This window comes from Melanotaenia boesemani, chromosome 9 (genome assembly GCF_017639745.1).
Source record: "Melanotaenia boesemani isolate fMelBoe1 chromosome 9, fMelBoe1.pri, whole genome shotgun sequence".
NCBI classification, from domain to species: Eukaryota; Metazoa; Chordata; class Actinopteri; order Atheriniformes; family Melanotaeniidae; genus Melanotaenia; species Melanotaenia boesemani.
In genome coordinates this window covers 12594392-12622256 of record NC_055690.1, presented here as the reverse complement: position 1 = coordinate 12622256, position 27865 = coordinate 12594392, and the positions used below count along the sequence as shown (strand labels likewise).

The 27865-nt window shown below is 38.8% G+C and overlaps 2 protein-coding genes across 2 annotated transcripts in view; one reads left to right on the top strand and one right to left on the bottom strand.

The window, feature by feature from the left end:
- On the bottom strand, positions 1-26285 carry cog6 (component of oligomeric golgi complex 6). The gene is made up of 19 exons (XM_041994639.1): positions 26102-26285; positions 25745-25888; positions 25306-25377; positions 25103-25161; positions 17477-17588; positions 15811-15893; positions 15544-15614; positions 13756-13849; positions 12111-12239; positions 10251-10342; positions 10010-10074; positions 9804-9895; positions 6430-6547; positions 5456-5587; positions 3981-4148; positions 3250-3357; positions 2042-2095; positions 1870-1949; positions 1-323 (listed from the first exon to the last, which is right to left on the bottom strand). Exons 1-19 carry the CDS (start codon positions 26243-26245, stop codon positions 176-178), a joined length of 1965 nt encoding a protein of 654 aa, XP_041850573.1. The 5' UTR covers positions 26246-26285; the 3' UTR covers positions 1-175.
- LOC121645882 (LHFPL tetraspan subfamily member 6 protein) overlaps positions 26269-27865 on the top strand; it is a 43298-nt gene continuing 41701 nt past the window's right edge. Inside the window, exon 1 of the mRNA XM_041994641.1 lies at positions 26269-27432. The gene's annotated coding sequence lies outside the window, so the exon portion shown is untranslated. The remainder of the gene's footprint in view (positions 27433-27865) is intronic.

The window sequence follows — 27865 nt, the reverse complement described above, 5'->3', positions numbered from 1 at the left end:
ACATGTCTCTCTGAGGTCACTGACCCACATCACACATTTTCCAACATAAGCTGGGCCTATACATCTACTTTTATATACATTTACTGTACAAATTACATATCTCCTTAAATAACCTGCAGGTTTTCCTCTGCAGGTCCTCGCTTTGCATCTCACATCAACAAGGAATCAAAGTGTCTCAGGACAGCAGGGTTTGAACTTGCTGAGGGGATCTGGGTACCAGGTTTTCTGGGTCTTTGTAGGCATTAGCTGGGCTGGTCAGAGCCGTGTAAACCTCTCCATATGCTCTGCATACCAGCTCTGTTGACTGTCGGAAAATCTGCTCCCTGCAAAAACAGATAAATCTGAAATAAATCTTGTGCTCATTGAAAAAAACAGAAGTAGTGAGTGGATCTTTTAAACATTAAAGCAATAGAAGAATTCATTTTTGAGCTGAAAGAAGTTGCCCTGAGGCTAAATGTACTTTTATGTGTTTTTCTGGTAACCACTGTGTGCCTCCACAGCACCAACCACATTGTGACTGTGTGTGGTTCACACTGCCATCTATGGATACATTTTACAAACTTAAAAAAAGGCACAAGAAATAGACAAACCACGCCAGAGTACGACAAAATGATAGAAAGATTATCCCTCAACTGAGGAAACATTTATCTGTTTAGTATAAGTTTATATTTAACTATTTGGATTTCAGGGGTTATTCTAATTATGCATTCAGAAGAGATAATCATGTCTTTCATCTAGGTTGTTTATTTCATCAATATTAAAACTGTAGAATCTAACTTTTAGCTTGCTGTTCAGAAACAAGGAAATAATTGAGGATGTGAATCAGGCTCAGGGGTGCTGAAATTACTATTAGTATGATTAAAACATTACAATATTCAATTTTTTATCTTTGCTGCAGTATGTTCTTGCATATACCAATAAAAACCAGATCTTGAAAGCAACTCTTAAAACTTTTTTGTAATTGTGTCTATCATCTTTCATGTGGTTACTGTAGTTTAAGTAATCTAATTGCATTTAATTTCTTTTACTGGTCTGTAACAGCACAATTTTTGTAGAAGAGGATAAAGCCCTTGGACTGAAAATCCAGTGAGAGGACTCAAGGACACAGAGGGAGCTCCTCAGTTGTATCCCTCTTAGGCTCATGAGAATCCATATTTTTAATTGGCCCACAGAGAGCACGGTACCTCACTGCAGTGTATGGCGCCTTATTCCACAGCAACCGAACTAACATGAAATGTGAAAAGAAGGGAGTTTGACTATCACATTCCCATAATTTGCACGCTATTTTTGGGTGTTTTTGTGTGTCTAGGTGAACAGAAGCAGATGTGAGAGTGAGAGGAGAAACAATTTCAGGCAATGAGTGCGAGTGAGAAATGGACCAGAAGCTAATTAATGGTGTCCTGCCCATCAGTTCCCCCATGTCCATTATTAGAGAACATTAACCTGAGGTACAGAGTGCTCCTCAAACCTGTTGCTGTTCCCAGTAAGTATAACTCAGACAGAGCCCTCAAATGCAGGATTGAGCTAAAAGCATGTGCATTTTCTGATCAGTAAGACAAATACAGGCAGACCTGCTGACTATTCTCGCAATGTGTTGGTGGATGAAGCAATTTACCATCCAAACTCCTCATGCATTTAGTGGAGTGTTTTGTTCAGCATCCGGTAATGATTGTATTACATCTGGGAAACTGATAAATGTTGACCACTATTAAGCCAATATGCCTGTTCCATTTTCAATGTCTCTGAACATGCTCTTCCCTCTGCCATTACACTATGCAAGAAAGCAAACATTTCCACTAAAACCTTAATATTGCATAAAGGGGGTTTTGCTTATGTGCTCAAAGAAAGACATCATGGACAAAGACTCACTTAATGGCTGCACTCAGCAGGAAATTGAGCTGTGGCATCACAAGAGTGTCAGGTGAGGACAAGTAGCGATCAAACTGGACCTGCAGATTGTGTGAAATAGATAAAATTAGATGGGCATTGATCAAGTAGCAGCAGGTGTATCTGCTTCATTAACAGATGTAGGGTAACTTGCCATTGCTGCTTTCACAGAGGAGCTGTCCATACCAGGGAGAAGGGACAGAGGACCCTGGGAAAAGAGAAGCAAACATCAGGTGGCAGTCCTGAAGCTGAAGAAATGAACAAAAAATTAAGTTTTTGTTCATTTCTGTCTCCATTGAAAAGATTTTGTGATGCTATTTTTCTACACTGCATGCTGCATCTGTTGGTAAATTTAAAAATGAGGAAAATAAACTGACAAAATAAACATTTACAACTCATAAGGGAAAAAATATAAAACATTATTTGTTAACAAGCATTTTGATTTGTGAGTAACAGAAACGCACTGTTAAATCCTGATGTTAACTAGACAGAGCAAATACATGTTTGACTTTGTGTACACATTGGCAGGCACCTTTAAGGCAATTAGCCGTCACTGATCATACAACATGGCTGCATTATGTCAAGCTTAAATGCCTAAATGGCCAGTGTTAAAACCAGCAAATAAAAGAAAGTGCAAGGTACAAAGCAACACTGAGGCACCCAGAGAAGTTTTATAGGGTTATGAGCAATACAATAAACATACTATGAGGCACAAACTCATCTGCTAGTAACCAGATGTTTCACTGCTTTGTTTCAAACTTCTTTCATGAATTAGAAAAATGACAGAAAAACCTGAAAAGTCTAAAATAAATGTTGAAGTTCTTGTAAGTCACTGACATCTGGGATTTAGTCAAGTGAAGGGAGACAGACAGCTTCAAGAAAACCCACGACAGACCACCCAGGTAGAGAAAAAGTTTGCAGAGGGGCGAGAGTTTGTAACGAAGCTTTGTGTTGAGCAGCAGCAGGGTATGGTGTGTCCTGACATGACCCGGTATTGAGGCTTGCATGCTAAACCACAGCTATGGGTTTCAGTCAGCCCAGTGGCAAAGAGTGTTACAAAGAGAGAGGAAGGCTCCAGGGCAACAGCCCTCTTATCTGCACAAGACACTTCTGGAGAAACCAATATATTTTAATAGAACATGACACAATCAGTCTTTTCCTCTTCTTCTCTCATCGGAAAATCTGATAGAAAAGCTATTATGTTCCAGCAGAGCCACAGGTCATGCGGTAACCATAGCAATGGTAAAGCCTATAAAAACTTTCAAAGCAATATATATATATATATATATATATATATATATATATATATATATATATATATATATATTTTTAGAGAGAGAGAGATTTTAAAAAACCTAGCACCTGTTCAGTGCCGTGCTCCTGCACACAGCTGTAGATGTAACTCAGTCCGGCTCTGGTCAGCACGTATGATGCCTGCTCGTTGATCAGTGTATCAAGGTGAGCCTCAATCTGAAAAATTTGGGAGAGTGGCTTAAAATTGCATCCATGCCTGCATTGTGAACAAATGGTACTTGTGGTTAATGGAGAATCACTGTGCTATTGATAATAAAACTTCTACAAGAGCTCTTGTGATGCTCAATTACAAAAGATGTGCTAAAAATAGAGGGATGGATGGTGCATTTGAGAATGAACAACAATATATGACGCACACTCTTTTATGTGACAGCAAATTACATCTTTTCTGTGAAAGATTTTAGCTCTGGATTTTAATAAAAGTGGGAGGAATAATTAACTATTTTCCATTAACAATAGATCTAAAGAAAATGTAATAACTGTAGCTGAGCCATCACATTGGATAAATATTTCTTTGTTGAAATACTCAGCTCTTACCGAAGTGTGGTGTATTATTACATTTATTATTATCAAGTCCCTGTTCTTAAAAAATTAAATTAATATACACCATCAGTCAAAAGTTTGGAGACACTTTCCCATTAAATCTAATGTTGCTGTATCTAAGTACCAAAAAATGAAAAAGACCAAAAAAACAAAAAGTAAGAAAAGTTGTTAAAAATATATATTTAAAAATATGGTTTACTATAAATTGCTAGTAACAGTTTAGAGCTGGGTCAGACCTGGAACTCAAGCATCTCAAGCCTCTTGTCGGTGAACTCAAAGAGAGCCAGCGTGGTCTTCATGACGTACAGTGAGTTGACCATGTAGGTAGCCATGTCAGCTGTGCCGAGGTTACTGGCTGACACGGTGCACAACTGCAGGAGGGGATCCAGGATGCAAGACAGCACCTGAAAGAGGCAAAGTAAGTCAAAGCTTTAAGCCATGAGTTCATGAGAACTGAAAAACCTAAATTTATGATTCAAAGTCTACTGTACAGGACATAGGGACATCTAGGGGTATAAATTGCAAATTGCAACCCGACGCCTCTATTTACTTTTCCAAGTAAGAAGAACGTCTAATGCTGGGCTCACACCAAACGATTTTCACGGTCGCAGACTAAAAACGGAAGTCTTTAGGAAATCTTAGGAGTTTTGCTGGAGTCACAGCGCGCTCCCGTCATCTCGGTCGTTAGGTGTGAGCTGGTAATCTGCCCTGTTTAATGTCAATCTTTCTCCAGTCTTGGATCTGCGACAATTTCTAACATGATAGATATTATTGCAAGCCGCAGTGACGAAACACGATCAACAACCAATAGATGAGCTCTGACAAAAGCAAAAACAGGAATCCCGACATTCAGACCACCGGCAAAAACAGGGGGGGAAAAAAAAGACGAACAAGAAGCGGTGATGAAACGTCGTCGGTGGACCATCCAGAAAGAGGAGCGGGTGGTTATTAGAAGTAGATGTCTGCTGTGGATCATTTATGTGTTACAGTATAATGATCTAACAAATAAGATAATAAAAACTCATTCATCCCTTCAGATTCTGTTGAGTCGGTGTAACACCTGGTGGAGATGTAAAACCACACTTAATAGTGATGATGTGTAATTCCCTCCTGGAGGGAAACTCTCCCCTTGCTTGCTTTACTGTGTGCAGATCAGCCCTGTTCCATATCAACTGTCCAACATGCCACAAAAAATGCTAAAAGAATCTAGTTGCAGTCTTGTAATTTGTGACCCTATAGATTCACAGTCTTTGTCAAATCTCAGTCTGAGACTAGGCTGAGACTTAAGACTCTAAACATTGGTCTTTAGATGTGAGCTGGTAGTCTTTCAGAGTCTTGTGCAAATCTTTTAAAAGTCTTCTGGTGTAAGCCCAGCCTAAGATGCCATCTTTAGAGCCTTTAAGTGCTTTGCCCCGTTTCAGCTACTGTAGTGATGTGTTAGTATAAGAAGGTGGAGTGGGAACAAGGGTGACATGCTGCATCAGGATAAAAAATTCTCAATTTAATGTAATGAAAACACATTAAGATCTAACTGGATGACATTCTACACAAACAAAAACAGCATGAATATCAATCACATTTCTGCCATCAGATGACCATAAACATCACATACACACACACATTACCAGGTTCAATTTTGAGTTTAATATAGTGACATAAAAAAAACAAAAACATTCTCACAGTTTTCCTCCTTCACTAAATGTATGTTTACCTGAGCAAAGTCAGCCTGACGAGCATCCAGAGGAACGACGGAGGAGTCATGGGAGGCAAGCACCTCCCTGAGAAGAGAGAGGGTCTGAGTGAGTGATGCTGTAGGTCCAAGGTCTGCAGGTGGCAGCTCCACCTGTCCAGACAAACAAAACCAAAAGACCATTAAAAAAAAAAAGGTACAAGAGGTGGAACAAACAAGCAAAGTTACACTAAAAGGTTAGCTGAACATCGGCTTTAGCCTTCACACAAAGAAGGTCCTCACAACTTCATCAAAGCAATAAACAATTGAAATAAGCAGCATGTTGAACAAATATACAACTAGCATACGCTGTTATTCTTGAGCATCAGTTAGTAATGAAGAGGCTTCTGATTTCATTGGAGTCTGAACACACAATAGAGAATTGGACATGGTCAACTTTGTCCTCCTAATAGAGCAAATTATGAAAAGGCTGTGTTCCTGGCATTAGGTGGAATTGACACCAAAGCCCTGAGGGTCTCCAATTTGATTAACACAAAGCTACAAGGATAATTCTTGTAACTGCTATTGATCAGGACACAGGCAGCGTCTAACATGGAAGAGCTCGCGCCCGTGCTGAGGTATATTTGGATTCCAATTTAACTAAACGGTAACAAGTATAGCGTTTCTTGGCAGCTAGCACCATTTTGCTGCTGTGGCCAGGAGGCTGAAACTGTTTACAAGCATAAGTGTTTCAGAAATAGCCTTGTTGTCTTTAAGGGTTTAGATTTAGAGCTGAAATACACAATGTCAGTCCACAGGGAGCAACATTAAACTTCACTGCACTGTCATTTAAGTATTTTTATGAAAGAACATTGTGAACCACCTCTACTTTAAAAACAAGGCTTCTTCTTTTATCCTGTTTTGTAGTTAGGAGATTCGTTTCTCTAGCAGTCAACTTCTTACATCTGGAAAAGTAAATGTACACACACAAAAAAGCCCCTCTGCTCGTACAGCACCTTGTCCATGAGTTTGCTTGCATGAAGGCTCAGACTGTTGAAGAACATCTTTTTGCTGAGGAGGTGCATTTCTTCAATGGTCATGAGCAATGAGGCCACACTCGTTCCAATAATAGAGCTGAACCAAGATCAAACAGAGAGATAAGAAAGGAAAGATTTACATGATCCATGATGTGTTTGATCATCAAATCAATCACTTTATTTATATAGCACATTTCACAACAAGACATTTCCAAAGTGCTGCACATAAAACCAATATACTACAACAAATTAAAATCACTTCATAAAAAAATAAAATAAAAAAATAAATAAAAATAAAATACACAGAGGACCACACAACTCATGCAGTGTTAAAAGCCAAGGAATAAAAGTAGGTCTTAAGACGAGACTTAAAACACTCCACAGTGTGGGCTGTGCTGACATGGGGGGGCAGGACGTTCCAGAGTCTGGGAGCGAGCACAGAAAAAGCCCTGTCCGCCCCTGGTTTTAAGTTTCGGCCTAGGTACCACAAGTAAAAACTGGCCCTCGGACCGCAGAGTCTGTGCCAGGGTATAAATTTTGATGAGGTCAGTGATTTAAGGTGAAGTGAGTCCATATAAGACCTTAAAAACAAATAAATTTTTTTTTAAATGAATCCTAAAATAAACAGGAAGCCAGTGCAAAGGTGTAATGTGATCATGTTTTTTGGCCCGTTAAAAGTCGCACAGCAGCATTCTGGACAAATTGCAGCCAGGATGGAGATTTTTGACTGATGCTAGCATAAAGCGCATTACAGTAGTCAAGACGACTTGAAATCAAAGCATGCATAATTTTCTCAAAAAGATTAAAAAATAGAAACGGTTTAACTTTTGATAAAAGACGAAGATGATAAAAACACAATTTTAAAAAAAATCATTTATCTGTTTGTCAAGTTTAAGATCGTTGTTTATGGTGGTGACTTTTGGACACATAAAGTCATTAAAAGGTCCCAGGTCAATCAGAGATTTACCAAACAGATCATTTCTGTCTTTCTGTCGTTTACAGGGCTTAAAGTAAAAAAAAAAAAAAAAACCTGAAGCCTGAACTTTTTTCCGGGGAGCGGAGGTGCAGTGGATCTGATGTATACACACTATAGGCAAACAACTTTTTGCCATTGTGCTTGGCAGGGCATAAGATGACCTACAGTTTAAATGTTAATTTTAGAAAGTAAAGGTAATAATGTTATAAGGACATGTGAAACTCAGTCAGGCTAATTAATTTAAATTATTCATTTAGCAATCATTTAATTTAGTAAAGGGCAATATATACAAAAAAACAGTTACAGAGTAACAGTGAACTTTAGGTAACATTTTAATTTTAAATTGCAACATTTCCATTGTTTTTGTTCAAAACAATATCAAATTAGGTTATAGAAAATACAAAACAAACAAATCCAGTTTAATACACTGAACCACAAGTGGCAACATGTCTAAATAAACAAAGAAAGTATGATTTTTTAAGTCCTTTAATGGATTTTTTAACACTGCAGAGGAAGACGTGCTGTAATCAGAAACGATATCCAGGCATGTTGCTGCTTCACTGTTTAGGTTTCATGCATTTGTCTCATGCTTGTTTATTTAAAGTATGTAAAGTTTTAACATATCAATATCATGTTAACGAGCCATTCATTTAATTCAGGTGTTAAAATAGGGTTACATCTAAAACATGCAGGGCAGGGGGTCCCGAGGACCTGGATTGGGAAGCACTGCCTTAAAGGGTTTTAGTGCAGGGCTACTCAATTTGGTCCTACGAGGGCCGCAATCCAGCAGGTTTACCATGTATTCCTGTACCAACACACCTGGGTCAAATTAATGAGTCATTGTGTAGAACCTGATTGGCTGTTAGAGCCACCTAATTTGTTTAGTGGATGCAAGGAAGTTGATGGCCATTCATCTGTAAAATATATCTCACCTGAACAAACTGTAGCCATTTCAAGCAACATTTTGTTGTTTTATTGGCATTTACAGGGCCCATGATCAGCTATTGATATGTTAAAACGATTATTCTGTGGCCAAATTCCACTTTAAAAGAATAAGAGGTGGGTGTAAGGTACTACTTGGCCAGTAATGTGCACAGTATAACTCTTGATTGATATCAGACCACTTTAATGTAGATTCTGCATTTTATTAACAAGAAATGTACTCAAAATAAGTCATAAACATCTGTGGAAATTAAACTTTGTAAATCAACACACAAGCCATATACTTTCTGGACTTTACATACTTTAAATAAACAAGCATGAGACAAACGCATGAAACATAAACAGGGAAGCCGCAACATGCCTGGATATCGTTTCTGATTACAACACGTCTTCATCTGCAGTGTTAATAAATCCGTTAAAGCACTTGCAAAATCATACTTTCTTTGTTAATTTAGACATATTGTCACTTGCATTCGCGTACTATGTCGGTTTTACACCGAGAGGAAGAGCCGCAGACAACAGCGAGAAGCTGAGTGAAACGACGCTAACAGGCAGCGCGCGCTCCCGCGGCCGTATAATCAATTTTTGGCAGACATTCACTTTAGAGCACAACACCTGGCAAACGACTTGTACTTGCACGACTTGTTGGAGAGCGCGAACTGCTGCCGGGGTCTCCTTCGTGGCGTCATGGAACTTTTTTGCCACTAGCTGCATACACCACCTTCTTCGAGCAGAAAACAGAAACAAGTAGGGCTACCTGGCTCTCTTAGTTTCTGGCACCAGCTCCCAAAAAGCTTGCCGTCTCCACCCCTTCTCCTATCCATGCCCAGCGCCCTTTGGTTCTAAGGCCATTGTCAATTAGGACGTCTTTCCCTGGCTTCGTGAATTTACTCTCCATTTTTTTAAAATATGATTTCGGTGAAACAACCATTGGCTTGGATGCTGCGTTCAAGACCAATCGGAGATAACCTTCACGCTACAGGTTAACTCGGCAGAGAAAACGAAGTGTGGTATATTGTCACTATTTGCTGAACATTGAAAACATATGCAGCAGCAAGTTCTGCTTATTTTCTAAGATGAATACGTGTAATTTCCGACTTTAACATTGTTCATTGTTCAATTCATTTTCTACAATTCAGAGTCAATTCAGAGTCTCACCCACTATACCCGTAGTTAACAGTTTTTTTTTCTTTTTTTTTTCCTGAATCTTAGTGAAAAGCCGGAGATCCGGCATGGTGCCCGAATACTTTAAGCCCTGCGTTTAGTTTTAAGAAATTTTTTGCTAACCAGGCCCAATCAGTCAAGTAAGGGTGTCAGGGGGAAAAGGCTGTTCCCAGATATTGGCATATAAATTTGGCAGTCGTCAGCATAAAAGTGATTCCATGCATGTTTTTTTTTTTTTTTTTTAAATCTTGGCCCATCCATCCTCAAGTACCTGATTGTGTGGTGGTAGAATTTGAGCAGGTTGGACAGCTTGTATAGCAGGACAGCACCTGGCTCTGCCACAATGACTTGTTCTATCCGGACCTAAGGAGCAGATCAATAACAAGTGAGTACACCAGCAAAGCATGACAAAATGCAGTATGCGATCAACAGTAAGCTCTTCAGACTTAAACAGAATTAAAACGGTCAGCTGCCTACTTTCAGGGGCCTGCAGACTCCCTCTGTGATGTGTCCCACCACTTCTTGCATGTTCTCCTCCACACCTGACATAAAAAGAACACACACACACAACAATAATTAGTGATGTTGCAACAAAAACCAGTTAAACTGCTTTAAAATGCAAATAACCTCCAAGTTAGAGGTGAAATGATGATTAAATGCATTGCATGACCCTGAACCAGATGATGGAAGAGCTGGACACCATGCTAAGTTATCACACCTTGCATAGTGACTTGTTTCAGCAGAGCTTCAAGATGTTCCTTCTCTGAGGCGGTTGCTTGGTGCAGCCAGGCCAGCATGTCCCCAACATACCTGAAAGAGCCACAAAAGTGCTCGCATTAAACCGCACGTCACTGTAGAACCAGGCAGAGGGATCATCTTGCTGTGGCACTGTCACTGCTACATTTAGGCATGGCTCATTGTGTTTTACTCCCATCACACATAAATGTCTTTTGCTGTTACATAATGGTGGAAAAAACAGTGAGGTTTAACTTGGTGAGTGTGTATATTTGAGAATGTGAGGACATAGGGAGGTGAGTAAGAACCTGATGTTCTAGGAACTGTTGATTCCTCGTATAAAGTGGAGGTGATTTTGTGTTCCATGTATGGTTGGTATTCTGAGAAAATCTCCAATTTGGCTCCTGGGCACTGGAGGAAGGGGATGTGGTAAAATGGGAAACACAGGCGCACTCAGACACTCTGATCTGAACAATGAACAATTTGGTCTGATTGATTTATACTTCAGTGATTCTCACAAACACAATCATGGATATATAAGATATACTTTGTAGAAAGGCATGGCTGTGTTTGTCAAAAAGTACATTTTAAGTAAAAAATAAGAATAAACCAGCAACTTTATGTTTTTGTGTGATTTGACTTTCTGCAGAACAGTTTAGGGACCCTCTAGTTCATGTATGTAAAGTAATGCTTTGTAATCTAAGACATATTTAGCTGATCATGCAACATTCTTACAGTTTTGTCCAAGATGATGTGAAGACAAAAAGGACGCTAATTAAACAGTCCACCGATGCAGAACCTGTCAAGTACTTTAAAAAATTGTGTCCAAGTTTATCCAAGATACTGTGTTCTATTTAAAGGAAATCCTAACAAATACCCATGTGGATTACAAAATAGTCCAATTATTTTTAATGCTTAAAATATTGGCATATGTATCCAAAAAAAAACACAATATTACACACAGCTTCAAACTGTGTGTCTTTCTGGCATTGACTGATTGTCTGAGTTGCTATAGACTGAACTGAAAAATGATTAAATAAATCAAATAAAATGTGCAAACGGTAGCACCTGCTGGTTGAATTTTAAAATGACAGCACGTGAATCGAATCTGTGCTTCGTGATCAGAGTGATTTAACTGTTATCAGTCTTATGACTTTCAGCCTCAGATCCTGAAGCATGCTTCTGCTTTTTCAGAAAAAAAATAGTTTTTCATATGATAGTGAATAAGTAGAGAGCCTTGCAGATTCCTGCTCCCTAAGCTATGAAGATAAAGTGTAATGTGTGGATAAAAGTAGACCAGTCAGTGAAGTTATACTTATAGTTTTGAGCCTTAGAGTGCAGCTCTCTCCCATTTTGCAAATGCATTCAGTTTTCTCGCATGAGGACTTAAAAAAAACTGGCAGTAAAAAAAAGGGACTTTGGCTTTGAAAAGGCTCCAAAACAGTACTTTCCCCAAGAACACTGCGTTTCACAAACCCCGTGTGAAACCAAAAGTACTACCTTATCATTTATAAACATTTTACATTTAGTTCGATGTTTTCATCCAAAGTGTCTCAGAAGTTTGGACCAGCATCCATGCAGAGGAGAGGAGATATTTGGAGGAGATGAGTCTTCAACTGATTCATAGTTTTTAGTTTTCAGCTCCATTTTAATTAAGTTTAGACACAAAAACTATTTGGTTAGGTAGGGTAAATCATGATCTGGGTTCATTTGAATCCTTTTATAACCAGAAAGCTGGTATACGTCTTTCTAAATACATTTGTTTCCCTAAAATTCACCATTTATGAATTTATTTTTCAGAAATATTTTCTAAATAAACATTAAAATATAGCTTGCATTGTACCTCATAGGGTCATGTGAATGCATCTCTATTGGGCGAGGAGTTCCTGCTGGGCCACCTCGGGTCAGAGCATCAATGAAGCCTCGTACCACAGCACACCTGCGTGCAGTCCCAAACTCATCCAGGGTGTACCTAAACAAACAAAAGAAGAAGAAAAAAATGTCCATATTCAACTGTTAATCATGTGAAACAGACAGAAACCTCCGTTTTGTTGTACACAATGTGTGCTGTGGTCAGTTTCTAAGATCAACAATGTAGCTAGTTTTTCCAACAGGAATGAGTTTGAAGCTTTTCTGATGACTTGGCGGTGACGAGCTCTGCAACAGACTAAACAAAAGATATTGTTGAATTCAGACTCCAAGAACGTGGGTATCCAGCCTCAACATACCCAGCCAGTGTATGACCTTGGATACTGAGCTGGCACAGAGGCAGGTGCATTTCCAAAAACACAAAGCAGACAGAAGGAGGCCTGGCCATGAAAACATTAACGTGTGATATTTTTTTTAAAGGATAAATTTAGTAAACTGCAAGAACTTGCTCTGTATAACAACTTTCCTTCTCCTGTACAAGAACTGTCCATGTGTTAGCATACATTGTTATTAGAATTGAGTTTATCTCTATTTGTGCATTTCCTCTTTCAGTCAGTGCCACCAACAGGCATTAGCTTCTGCATTTCAACACACTGATCTTAGGCAGAGCATGAACACAACATAAAGTAGCAGAGGTTTCAAGGGAGAGTGTGTTCAAAGTGTATGGATTCAAAAGACACACTATCCGTGGCTACTAGACACTGCCTTGGGTGTTTTATGTACTAATGAGGTGATGCTGAGTCTGAGCATACAGGATGCTACATTGACTATTATTGTAGCTTCTGTCTGTGCTGAAATCACCAGTTAGTTTCAGCGTACCAGGTCTACTGGCAATTTGGCAAATAAATAAATATATAATGGTCCTTATTGCAGATTTTTCAGGCTCAATGGGATATGATGGTAGTGCATCACAATATGAAAATATACAATTTAAAAACAGGGACTTAATTAGATAATTTAAAATTTTAAAGCTCACGTTTTATTAAAATCTCCATTTTAGCAGCATTTTAAAGTAGTGTTATATTGATTTTTGCAGGCACCGAGTGACATGAGGCAATATAAAATCCTTTAAATTACAAGTTTAAGATTAATCAATTCAATTATATTCTTTGAAATGAAAATCTGAGTGGAAAAATGTGTATTAATGTATGCAAATGATACATTTTACAATCTATACTATATAGACAGGATATAATGGAAAATTATAAGCATAGATCGTTATATTTCTGGATGATCAAAAGTATTAAGACTTAATTTTCTTTTCTCTTTTAGCAGATCTTCAATTTCCTCTTTTGCTGGCTGCATGATGGGAACATTTTTTGTTCTTTTTATGCACCTGGCTGTTTGTGCTCTTGTTTTATAACCGAGAAACTTGCTTCTCTCTTTAAAAAGTCCAACAGTGAGGATTGGAAATCGCCAAAGAATACGGCTGCAGTGAAACACTGAGCTTCAAAATCATAAATTGAATAAATTCAAATTCAATCAATTCAGTCAATCTGTAAGATATAAGACAGTGAACAGATTATACAGTATTTTTATACTGAGCATTAGTTTGTTACTTGTAAAGAACTGGTCGGTCCTGTAAGGCCTCCATGGCTTGAGTCAACACAGGGCTGATATCACACGTCTCCTGAGTCAATCCTCTGCATTCATCTATGTGGAGAAAAAGGAAAGAAGCACAAGAAATCTGTGCTATGGAAACATCATCTTTCTAACAGCTGCTTGTTTTATCATCAATAGAATTAAAAGTTTAGTCTCCCAGAAAGACCAAGCGAAACTCATCCATACATTCATCTCCAGTAGGCTGGATAACTGTAATGGTCTTTTAACAGGACTTCCTAAAAAGAGCATTAAACATCTGCAGTTCATCTAAAACGTTGCTGCTAGAGTTTTAATCAGGACTAAGAGATCTGAACACATCACACCAGTTATAAAATCTTTACACTGGCTTTCAGTCAGTCACAGAACAGATTTTAAAACCCTTGTGATCGTTTACAAATCCCAGAATGGTTTAAGCCCAGAATACATCTGTGATATTTTCAGAGAATATAAACCTAGCAGAGCTACAGGTCAGCTAGTCCAGACCAGAGTCCAGACTAAACACGGAGAAGCAGCATTTAGCTGTTATGCTGCAAACACGTGGTACAAACTGCCAGTGCAGATTAAACTTTCACCAAATATAGACATTTTAAAATGCAGGTTAAAAGCATTTATTTTCTCATGTGCCTATACATAAAACCTGCACCTTTTTTTTTTTTTTTTTTACTTAAATTGCTTTTAATGTAATTTAATTGATTAAAATGTAAGTGCTTTCTTTGCACCATCTGTGATGCTTTTAATGTTTTATGTAAATCACTTTGAATTGTCTTGCACATGAAATGTGCTTTACAAATAAACTTGCCTTGCATTAGCTTTATGCTAAACTCATTGATGCTTAATGCTTTGGACTATGACAGCCATGGTGGTGACAAATAAAGCAGCAAGAATACTTTTTAAACAGAAGTTCTCATAAACTTTCACTAAGAAGTCTCTGAGTTTTCTTGTGCTTCTTACAAAACAAACAACAACGGCCAATCTTTCAGACAACGGTAAAAATGAGTAAACACACTCTGCTGTTGTTAAGCTCACTACAAGCCAGGAATACAAGTAAATGTCTTCTACAAAGATGTCTCTTCATTTGTCAAAACACACTAACTGATACAACATACAAAGAAACATTATGACCGACAGTACAGCGTTTTTCCATCAGCAAAACAAATGTTATCATTTATCAGATTAACTGTATATATAGAAAGCAATTTTATAGTCCCGTTGATCACTCAAAGTACTTAATAGCACAAGCCACACTGAACATTTACCGACACGTGGGCCGATGGAGATGGAGATTAAACCCCCATCCTTTCGATTGGTGGAGGACTACTCCATCTCCTGAGCCACAGCTGCTCCATTTAGTAAGTGCTCTATATTTTGTTACAGTATAATTACCAGTAGGAGGTTTTTGTGATCTAAACTGTTTATTTCCATTTTGATTTCAACACATGGTTAAGCTGGGGAAATTTTGTTTTGTTGGCATTCTTCTGGCAACATCAGACAGAGGGTATGAGTCATATGAGGATTTAAATGAGTCCTTTACACGCAATTACTCCTGCCTGAAAGAGCAAAGTTTTCTTTTTGAATAAAAGACCAACAATTTAATACATAAAACATCATCAAAGGCCCAAAAAAGAACATAGCCCTAATAAGGGAGATTTACTCTTCACCATATTGACAATATGCTCTTTCCTTGTACGAGAAGACCCACAGTGAGTTGTAAATCCAATTGTGATTTAACTCTGTGTGGTACTCACTCTGAGCCCAGCGGTACAGTTGCTCATATGAGGTCTCCTGTAACACTGCCATCTGCTCCATGATCTCTAACCTGGAGAAGACACATGCAGAAAACACACATTATACGCTCATGACTGGTAGCACAACACAGCAGAATCTGATAATGATCCAAACCTGGATCATTTTTGGCCACCAATAAATGCTGTAAATTATGTCAATATTATAAAGAGGCACGTCTAGTTTTGTTGCTAATGGAGCAGTGATATGTAGTCAGATATGAACCTTACCCTGCAGTTTGCTGGTTTGTTCGCAGGAGGATTTTCACATCCTCATGAATGTGCTTCACCCGGCTGAGAACTTTGAAAAAATCCTGGGAAATTTAATAACATACCAATTACAAGGATTATGAGCAGCAGAATTTACAGAATTCAGTAGACTCTTTTCCCATCTTTGGCTAAAGAATATCAACATCAGATCATGTGATAATACATGTATGAACATTAACTTTAATTTGAAGCTAATAAGGGGTCCACAGATCCACCAAACCCAATGCAAATACATACACCCATACAACTGTCCTCCTGGTCTGTTTAATATGTAAAACATTGGAAAACCCAAGGACATTGAGCTGTGATGGTGAAATGCAGATTAGGATGGTTGTCACTTTTTTTAAAGTTATTCTGCTCCAGACTGTTATCTGAGTTTGCATGACAGCAAATTAGCAGTCACGGGGCCTGCAGAAAACCAAGATAAGGAAATAAGCCCAGATATCATGGTCATTCTGGCTTAACTCACACACACATTTACATCATTTCACTCACACCTGCAATCCATTTACAAAGATTCACAATTAGAGTACAACTAGGTTTTCGAAGATGTTAACTATTTGGATTGTAACTGTTTCAGCGGAGCAGTGAGTGACTATTTGTGCACTCGTCAATGCTTTGCTACACGTTATGTCTTTGTTTTATAACCACAGTGGCGTTTCCCGTCTTTTTATCTGGTCCTCGATTTCTCCATGTGCTTCTAGGAGGATTTCCTTGTCTGAAGGACATAAGTACGACGCCCTCGTTGCCATGGTAGATCAGTGATTCTGTGAGAGATGGCAAAGGTCTGTTGAGGAAGCCGTGAGCGCGCACTGACTCAGGACTGGTTTCCCCTGGCTGTTCTTGTTTGGATTCGATGAACCCAGCTAATCCAGGATATCTGAATAGGCCCCTGGTGCTATCATTTGTTATAAATAACAAATGCAGCCAGTCATCTCTGTTATGCTGCATATAACAAAACAGCTGATACCTAATCAGACGCATTTGTTATTTGTCACTATGACAGGATGTGTAGTTACAAGCTTGAGTAAATGGAAAATTAGTCAGGCTGCTTCAATAATAATAATAACAAAAAAAAAAAAAAAAGACAAGAGCAGCCAAAAAACCTGGATACAATTTATCTGCTTTAATGAAGTGGAGCATCGATTGTATGCATCAAAGTCAGACAAGAGGAGGAAATGGCTTCTAGCAAAAACATCTGGCAAACAAAGTTTTCCTTTAGCAGCTCTCACAGATTTTCTCATTGGGTTGAAGTCCAGGTCAAGGTCTCAGTCCTACATAAGCCCAGTTCCTGACTTTAAATGACGGGTCTAGTTTGGATCTGGGTAGTAAACGTTTTGGTCTTTTTCAGTTCTAGTCAGAGTTTTTGGGATCATGAAGTTGACAGCTTACTATGCCATTTGTCATTAGTAAGAAGCCTTCATAAAACATTTCAATCACTGCTATAATTTTAGAACAGTATAACATATTACATGTTGTACAGCACGCTGTCAGACTGAGGACAAAGCCTAGCAGCTACAGGCGGAGGTAACAGTCTGCACCTTATACTTCCTTACAAGCTGCGGGCGCCAATAGAAACACTGTTAACATGATTTCATTCATTAGTGTATATGATATTAGAGATTACCTCAGTAATTTGTGCATCACGAGCACCTCGTAGCGTGGCCATCTCCTCATTAGAGAGCTGGAACTTGGCAAGGAAAGCTTGAGCAACCCGAGCTCTCACCTCAAGTCGATGACTAAAAAGGAAACAAAGAAATGCTGTAATTTTAAAAGACGGGAAGTTACTTGTCATTGTGACTTTTGTAACTCTTCAAAGCTTTTGTGAGTTTTTATTCCTTAAAAGTATTTTTTCAATCTGTATTTTCCTCATTTTCTTTTTACTGACCATATTTAATTAAAAAAATGGGAAACAGCAACAGAGCTACAAGCTTTCATTTGACGTTATCAACAATATGTAATGTTCAAAGGTCTCCAGCAGGTGGCAATCACAGCCTGCACACACATACAAACATGCATACACTTTGCTCATAGTGAAATGAGATTGAGACAACAGGGTGGAACACGCTGAAGATATCATGTGCATTAGTTAGAATCTGCATAAGTGGTCAAATGAGGAAGAAAATAAATATCAGAGGGAGGTAAGGGAGAAAAAAAAACAGCAGAGCCAGATGCTGTCAAGATTTTGTCACTTTCAACAACAGCAGAACGACTTCTATCGTGTTGGGATGAGTCTCAATACAATAGCAGCCATGGCAACCACCCCAGTCCAACAGGGAACTCTGTCGCAGGCCAGCATAACAACAGCAGGTCCTCCCTCTGTTCCCATCCTTCCACCCAAAATCATCCCCTCCATATCCCCTCCTTCTCTGTGAAAAGAGTCATAAGCAGTAACTCACCGGGTTATTTTGGTCGAGCAGAATAACCTGGTGATTATCTGACCTTTGTTTGTCACGTGGCAATAAGGCGTGCTCAGCCAGCTAAAAGTAAAGGGTTGTAAAACTGTTGCAGGAATCTATGATTCACTCTTCCTCTGTACAACTCATCAAGCCTCACACACACAGACGACCTCTAGACTGCTTTGCCATTTGTGATTTCTTGTGTCGATATCTTGTTGCAAAACACAGACAGACCTGGCTGGTATACTCTAACAGCTGACTTCATTTCAGCCAGATTATATAAACAGCAAAAAGAGCCATTAACATCAATAATATCAACTCTATAGACACACAACAACCCTGCAGCCTGAGATTGTAAAAAGTTGCTGCTTGGCCTGTTACAGATATCTGTAATTACAGTACTGTATTAGGGTAATGTACCATGACACAGTTATATATATTGCATTTGAAATATACATCACTGCTCTACACATTAGAAAAAAAACAAAATCTCTAAAACAGAGAGGGGAAAACTGAATTAGAATTGATCGGTGACAGAGAGAAAACATCATGCTATTGGGAAAATTGAAATCAAAGGCACAAAAACATGAGACCCCATCACAATTACAATGATGTATACTAAAATAATCTATACCAATGAGGTAATAATTAAATAGATGGACGCATAAATTAGTGAACCAACTTCCATGTGAACATGCTCACTTCACACAATGCATGAAGAATAAATCTGTAAATCTAGTACAGTGGGAAACTACAGCTGTCAGACCCAGAGCAGCAATTTCCTCACTAGCATGCACATTTCTGCCAAAAGCTTCCAGAAAAATCTAATTCAGTAATCTCTTCTCTTGTCAGAAACAGTGATATTAACATGAGATATTCAGCACGAAAAGTTCTTTAGTTGTAATCTTCTAAAGAGAAGAAGCAGAAACATAAAAAATAGCTTATTTTCATTTTAAACAGGCACTTGTTACCAGCTTAGTTTTTTGTTTATGGGCTAACTGAATTCTATAGATCTGGGACTCCAGCAACTTGTGTGTCAAACTTAAAGATGTATTTCTAGAAGAAAACCCTTATTTCTAACATCCAGGGCAAAGACTGACAAACCAGTTCCTCAAGGATGTAAATCATAACAAAGAGACAGGCTGCTCACAGTGCTGGAGGTGAGGAAACTGTGGGAGGTCGCTTACAGAACAAGCAAGAGCACAGGAACAGTGGAACAGAGGGATAATGTTGTGCAGCACTGTCAGGACATGACACATTCTTTCCCAGGCTGCAATCACTGGATGCCAGAGAGAAGCAACATGCTTGAATCTGTAACGTCATACTGTAAGTAGTACATGGAGTTTATGTTCCAGAGGTTCAAAGAAAATTAGGTCAACAAGCTTTTCTTGAACTTTCTCCAACAAGTGCAATATTAATTTAGATCACAGCTACATGATGGGATGATAAGTCACACTGTGTCTGTGTAGGCTCAGATTTCTCGATGGATTTTCCCAGGTCAAACACAGGAACTGTTTGATGTATTACACAGTCCAAGCTCATAAAAACAGTCAAATGGGGGCTGAAATTACAGTGGCTGCTTAATTAACTCACAGCTGAGCTGATAGTACAGTCTGTGAGAGCTTGATCAGAGAGTTCCATCTATCAGCCACTAAACCATAATGAAGGAATGGTGAACTGCTCTGTGTGACAAGCAAATGTCCAATAAACTAACAAGTTGTAAACCATGTGGGTCTTTTCTCCATTATAATCTATCAAGGAGCTTTTTAAAGAACTGCATGGATATCTGGCATTCGCAAAGCTGTTAGCTATGCGCTGATGATCAAAGAGCACATGCAGTTCCATCAGAAAATGCAAAGGAATCCTTACTGCCATTTCCTCATTATCACCAAGCTGGGCTTTGATAATGCTCAAGTGTCATTTTACACAGGTTGTCATTTACACTCTGCTGTCACAGACTTATCACTGTGGGGTTTCAGCCTTCTTCACATAATAACGACCTATACAGGAGCCAAACTGAGAGCATGTGCTGTTTCAGGAAAAAAATAATTAGTCCCAATAACACATTAGGCCAAACGTATGATAATTCATTGCATGTTGGAGGAATTGAAGTGGAACATGAGATGTGCCACGAGCCAAGCACAGATAAACATTAGCTGTGGTTACATGCAGGCAACTAGATCTTGATCTGTATCTGCATGAGTGGTTTGGTAATAGTTGGAGAATTAGTGCAAGTGTGACGGGGCCAAGGAGGGTGCATGATTTACTCTTATTAAGATATGTTTTAATTATTTTCTTTAACCGCATGTTTTAATTTAATTTATTGTTTTTTACTGCATGTTTTACTGGTTTGAGACCTTGGGTTTTTGTGTCACCCTCTGGAAGCCAATCAGCCCTTTTAATTAGCCCAACAAGAGACAGGTGTGGGCAGCTCTCAGAGGATTTAGGCGGAGCCCGTAGTGGGAGAGAGGACAGAGAGAGACTGACTCAGAGAGAGGAGCGGGGCTGGATTGAGGCAGCGGACGAGGCCGCGAAGCGGCCGGGTCCGCAAGGAGGCGGAAGTGATGGAGAGGAGACGACTGGGGACGATGGATGACCAAGATCGGGAGCCAGCGTCGGAGGCCGCAAGGTGGGCGGCCAGGCAGACCACAAAAGTGGAGGAGGCCGAGAATGGAGGTGCCGCAGGACCTCTAGGGGAAGGGCAGCGGACGCTTGGAAGAGAGCAACAGCAGACGCCAGAACCCACGGTGCAGCTACTCAGCCCCGGGCCGCAGGAATACAGTGTCGGCCCGGGAAGAGTGTGAGTACATCTCCATGTCTTGTGTCCTGGCCTGAAGCGAGGTAGCGATTGTAGGGCGAGGCGGAGAAGGGTGGGGGTATCCCCCAGAGAAACCGAGGACTGCTGTGCGTGTCCCCTTTTCTTCCCAGGTCGTTGGTGGGCTAGGCCCTACAAGAAGAAGAGGTGAGTGGACAAAGAGGAATGCCAGCAAGATTCCGCCCAGAACGCTGCCAGCCAGGACACTCTGAGTACCTGAAGGCCCAAGAAGTGAACATTTGAGTCTGAGAGATGGCGTACCTTTTTTTTATCTTAATAAACTGTTTTAATACCTTTTTTTCCTTTTTATTGTGGCTTTTTTTTGTTAACTCTGCTCCCCCCGATTCAAAAGGAACCTGCGGTGGCAGCCTTGGTCAGGGCCACGCTGCCACCCGTGACACAAGAGTGTATAGCCTCTAGCTCTGAGCATGAGGTCACCAAGTCAACAGAAACATCTGCTGGTGAGATGTCTCAACTTGCTCAACATGATGCAGGACAGGTGAGCAGAATTGTCTTTCAGTATGGAACAACACACAATGCCTATTTTGTGCTCTTGATGACAGCATCTTTAAGCAGGATATGACCAAAACAAAAGAGCTTCATAACTGAAAGTCAGCGAACAAACACAGGGCGTCTGACTGATCCACAATGTAAGCAATCTACAGTTACTTTCCGTTTCATTAGAGCTGACAAATGATACAGTGGCAGAGACAGATGAGACAGCAAACAGTTAAGGATAGGCCTTCTCTGCCAGGTACAAATCAGGAACATCAGCAGAACTTTGAAAATGACTGTACTTTCCCAGCAGAGTTGCCCTATAAGCACAAATGCAGCATAGCTATAATAGGTGTCAACCGTACAGACACAAAAAAAGAGCAACGGTTTGGGACTGGAGATGTTTGTATGACCTAAAAAAGATCTGATGAAAAGGACTAAGGTAAGGAAGTGCAGGGGGTCTGACTGCTGGGTGGCTGAAGGAGGACAGCTTGACTGCACACTTCTGGCAGCTCTTCTGAGACAAAATTACTCAAGACAAGGTCAGAGCCTGGCGTGCAGAAACGATTCAATCTGGCTGTGAGGTCACTGTGGTTCTGCGCATGAAAATGTCACACAGACGGACAGCAGGTCCCAATGGGAGCACTATGCAAAGAAAAAGACAAGGCTGGGGACTGCTCAGAAGGACATTCATGTCAAACCTCTGCCTGCCTCAACAAGACGCCTGACACAAAGTGATACAGTCTTTATTCATTGCCTACATGTGCTCAACGGCGGCTTTATCCCCAGTGCAGTCTTTCACTGATCTCAGACTCAGAACTCATCTCATGCTTCCACTTGTGTCACCTCTTTGTAAAAGAGGTGCTGATGGTGGGCCAGAGAGGCATAAATTACACTAGGACATCTTTAATGTCTTTTGCCACAAATCTACATCATCCCGACCAGTGTTCCTGCCACCAACACAACACGCAAGGTCACCGAGAGCTGAAATCCCATCTGCCACAAATGCTAATGAACACCATTTCACCTCAATTCCCACCGGAGAGGAGCGGGTGTTTTATTGTCATATAGCTGTCAGCGCGCCCAACAGCATAGCATCGTGTGACAATGTGCAAAAGCAAATTTATCTGGAACTTTATAAATTCTTTATTGCCAAGGAGAGAAATTCTTGAAGATGTAAGTAGATAGTCCGACCACCAGTTAGAGTGATGAAACAGTTGACCTCACACTGATCTAATCTTACTTCAGCAGAACATTATCAGTATTAGATAGACTATGATTGGACAGCTCTGAAAGAAATGAAGGAAATCTGTTCTACCTGGAGCAGTGCGAGACACATTTTGATGAAGCAAATGAAACATGAGCACCAAGATTAATCTGATTCCTGAACTAAATGGCCAAATTCATATATTACTGACACACAGATTACATCTACTGCAAGATATTCAACCAAAACCCGTCTATAAATACGTCTATGACCAAAGACACATTCCTTGTCTATACACTCACTCATTTAATGAGGAGAATATACTCTATGTATTTAATTAGTCTTAAAATATGCTGCCACCAAATTTCAGTGCACACAATAAAATACACAAAAGACAAAAGACACCAATAAGTTGCTTTCTAATAATAATAATAATAGTTTGGGCTCAAAACAATACAGAGAAGGACAAAGATAATGACAAATAAATGAAATAATGTCTTATTTATTATTATGGTTTCCCTCCCTTAATATGTGTCACTGTACTGTACGAACCACATTCCTGTAAAAATTCAGGAAGTTTTCCAAAATGCAAATTCTAGATTGTTTTTTATATTCTAAATACAACAGTATTGGTCACTGAAGACAATAAAAATGATTTAATTTGTGTTTGTTGAACAAAAGTTCAAACAAATGAACAAAAGAAGATTTTAGTTTAATTGCATTTAAAAAAAGACTTCCAAACTTTTCTGGAAATGAGGTTTGTTCTACTGTTATTCCCATGAATTATTCTTCTTTCCTCATGTTTATATATAAAAAAAAAAAAAAAAAAAAATCTAATTGTGCTCGCCAGCCCCTCCTGATTTGCCCCAGACTTGCTTTGGTCTGTACGAATTACCACATCAGACCAGCCATGACTTTATGAAGATTCTTTTGCAAGCACTGTGTAAAAAGGGTTAATATTTGAACTTCAAATAATCAGTCATATTTATTTGTGAAAACATTTTAAATAATTTCTAATATATTTTTGCACAATTAAGTGGGGCTAGGGAATGGGTAATCCCTTAGGATGAATGTGAGAAAATAAATGTGCAAAACAAAACCTTGGTACATATTCATGTAGATGTGTATTGCCAAAGAAAAAGTGTAAAATAAAACGTGTTAAGTGGGTTGTGTTATTCCTGCTGCTGAGCCCCATTTTTCTGAAAAACTGCCTGAACAGAAAAGGAGTAAACTCTGTGGAAATGACAGAAAAATGGTGTCTTGGTTTGAACCGACAATGACGTCCATCACTGTCAGATGCTACAGGTTTCTTCAGAGCAGATGAGGGATAAAATAATGGTTTGATATTTCTCTGTATTTGGTCACATCAATTTGAATTTTAAACTTCCTATTCTACTTTGAGGGTGTCCCCGGTATTCTGAAATGTCAGTTTTAAATGTAAAATGTGCGCCCTGCCATTTCATCACAGCCTAAATGTAGGAGTAAACACTTAAAAACTAATTCCAATCAGTGTATCAAGATTTCAGTTTTACCCAATAGCTATACAGATAACAAACATCCAGGCATATTAATATAGATTAAAATGATTAAAAAGCTGATAAAAGTCTAAAAATTAATAAAAAGGTGTTCAGTGGTATCAGGATTACCTTTTGTTTAATATGTACTGCAGCTTTTGCCCTCTAAAATTCTGCTCAAATGTGATTGGTCAATACTAATTGGACAACAAAATTACTGTAGAAAAAAAAATCTGTTATTTCCAATGGGAAAATGTTTTCCTTTGTGTGTAAATATAGCCCTTTCACATACAAATGTATCTTTTATAGAGATTAAACATCTGGTTTTAACTTCAGTACATAATACCCAACATGATGTTTATCATATTCTATAAAGAGCAAAAACATATGTATATTTTGCAGTTTAATGTATTTTAAATAATGCAATATAATAGTTAGAATTGAGCCAAATTAACTGTGCACACTTATTGTAAATATTGAAATATTTTGGATTACAGAAGAACATACTAGATTTGATATTTTCTATGTTTATGATTCATATAACTGCAAGTCCACCCTTATTGTGTGAATATTATCTTATGAAGATAATAAATATTCGAGCCTCCTAATTATTATAATCTGTAGACATACAGTAAATGTGCAAAGGCAACTGGATTACCCCCCCCCCCCCCCCCCCCCCCCCCTTACACACACACACAAACAATTCTACACAACGTTTTCTCATTTGTTTCAAATTTACATGCAGTAGATACAGGAATAGCACACACAAACACACACATACACAGATTAAGATGTTTCTTAACCACCTTTAAAATCTACTCACTTTTCTCCCTGCAGCTTGTTGGTTTTTACAATGAGGTCCTGTGTTTGCTCTTTTGCAGCCTGTTGAAAGGTTGGCATGCTTTTAAAAGGTAGTTTCAAAGAATTCATTTAACAAAATAAAAAAAAAATCACTCTTGTAAACTAGTGTTAACATCAAGCCTAAATAAACAAATTATCCTCTGTTTAATATTTTGATTAAACTACCTTCAATCTGTTGGTCATTTCTTCACAACATGTGCTCATGGCCTGGACATCCTCATGAACACTTTCAAGCTCCTGAGAATGAGACAAGAATTCATAGTTAGTATCTTTGAACAGTAATTTATAACTTAAAGACAAAAAAGTTATATGAAAGGATAAATTGCTGCTAGAAAGTATCTAGAAGTAGCTGGGATTTATTGTTGAAGAGATATTAGGAGACTGACTAGACACAGGTTATGTTCTTCACAACATCATCTGTTCTTAAGTATTGATGTTAAATGGAAATATGTTTATGTTAATGTTAATAAAACACAGGACTGACATCCTTACAGTTGAATCTGCCTTAGACATTTCAATTTAAGGTTTTGCGTGGTTATACTGCGACAGATCTTAGTCTTCTCTCTGGGAATTAAACTTCGATTCTATGAAAAAACTGTGCTACCTCTTTAACTTCTTTGAATATTCGTGCAAATTCTTCATTGATAGTCAGACTTCGTCTCTCTATATCACCACGAAGATTTCTTCTGGTCCGCAAACTGTTCTCAGTGAAGAAGACTGAAAGCGCCTTAAGCGCCTCCAGCATCTCCTAGAAGGAGAAAACGAGACATCTTTTAGTGACCTTCATTTTTACACTTAAAGAAAAGATTCGTTTGTAATGTTTGTGTTTTGCCGAGCAATCGAACCTTCATTCTTAGCTTCAAATTATTATTCGGGGGGGAAGTTACAAGAATAAAACTGATGACACCACTCAAATGCGAAAGCTTGCAAGTATCGCCGCTGTTAGCGATTAGCATCTTACCTTGTCATTGTCAAGTCTCGTTTCCAATATTTTGTTAAGCTTCCTGGAGAGTGGGTTGTTGGGCTGTGACGGCACATTTATATTCGGTGATACGTTGGAACTATCGGTTGAAATTTCTACCTTAGAATTGGCCATTTTGCACATAAACGTCCACGTCAACTCTCCGGATGATATTTTGGTCCGTTCGAAATTAAGTCCGTTCGGAGTGTAGGAAGGCGATACAATGTTCCGCTGTACTTATTTGAATAATTTTTCAGTGTTTGTTGAAAAGGAAGAGACTACAACTGACTGTTTATTAAGCCTATATATATTACATTACATACTTTTTTATTTCTATATAATTTCTATGGAGTCATTACATAATATATACTTATTCTGAAAAACATAGTAACAAAAAGATCATTAAAGATGTTCTCACACTGCCATTGTCTTAATTAGATGTAATTACACCAGCTGCTACTGAAAACGTACGTCAGAAATTATGTTTATGAATTTTCCAGGATATTTGATAATAGTGCGTTCAAATGTTATTAACATAATTCTTCTGTGATTGCACAAATTAATGTATAACCATATTTAAATGTCTTCAAATGACAAGAATGCAAACATAGACCAAAAAATCACACAACACAAACAATAAAAAAGCAAAAAATAAATTCTATTTGAATCACCACCTAAAATTAAATTAAAAATTAAATCAGTTTCTGAAAAACCTAAACATCAGTTGGCGGCAAGCGATGCTTCTATACAATACTGACATGATAGTTGAGGTATTTAAATTTGTGTCCACCTCCTCGTTGTCGTTGGCACGGTAAAATGATTTTTTATATATATATATATATAATCGTGAAACGCTTTATGGAAACACCAACTCTAAAGATATTATTGGATTTGGAGATGTCCATGAATGCACCACGTACACGCAGGAATGATATGAGCGGAGAGTCCAGCCCCTGGGTGGGGATTTGTGTGATTGATGGTCACCTCCCAGCAGTGCTTCACGGGCTCGCCTCCTCCCCGCCTCCCTCCCCTCCTCTGAGCAGGAATGTGAGATCGGGAGTCCGGTCAGTGAGCGAAGCTCCTCTCTGCACCACGCAGGAATGAGTAATTGATGATCGCTCGATTAAATACATTGATGAGGAGAAATTTATTCGTGTGCGGATACTGCTGTCACTTTTCTGGATTTACAGTCTTAACTCGATCTCATCTCTTTCCTCTCTTCCTCGACTGGAGAAAAGTTTGCTTGGAGACCCGACACAGCTGGAGTCCGCAGATGGGAACGACCTCTCGTTGTACAACGAGCGCACCTTATATCGGAAGTCTTCCAGCATGTAAGATTCCTCCTGTTTCTTCCACGTTTTCATTATTTCCATTCCGACAGTGTTGGCACTGCGATAGGATAGTGTTCCTTGAGGTCACCCCTAACGAGAGATCACTGCATGTTTCTGCAGAAGTGGCAGCTCCTGCAGGGACTGAACTATGTTACCTCAGCTACATGTTGGTGCTGACATTCTTTTTGGTTCGTTGTTAATTAACAAGTATTAAACTGCATTGCTTGAAGTTTTGCTATGTCATGTGTGTGTTATGTAATTTTAAAGTTTATTTAATGAACATATTTGCAGGTTTTGTTGATTGTTATAGATTATTTTCCAATTAAAGCCAAATTCTCAGCAACTGTGCTCAATTTCGATGTTCCACTTATGGATTACCTTTTAGATTATCTATATGAGGTCTTTATTATTTTTATTATAATTTATTATCATT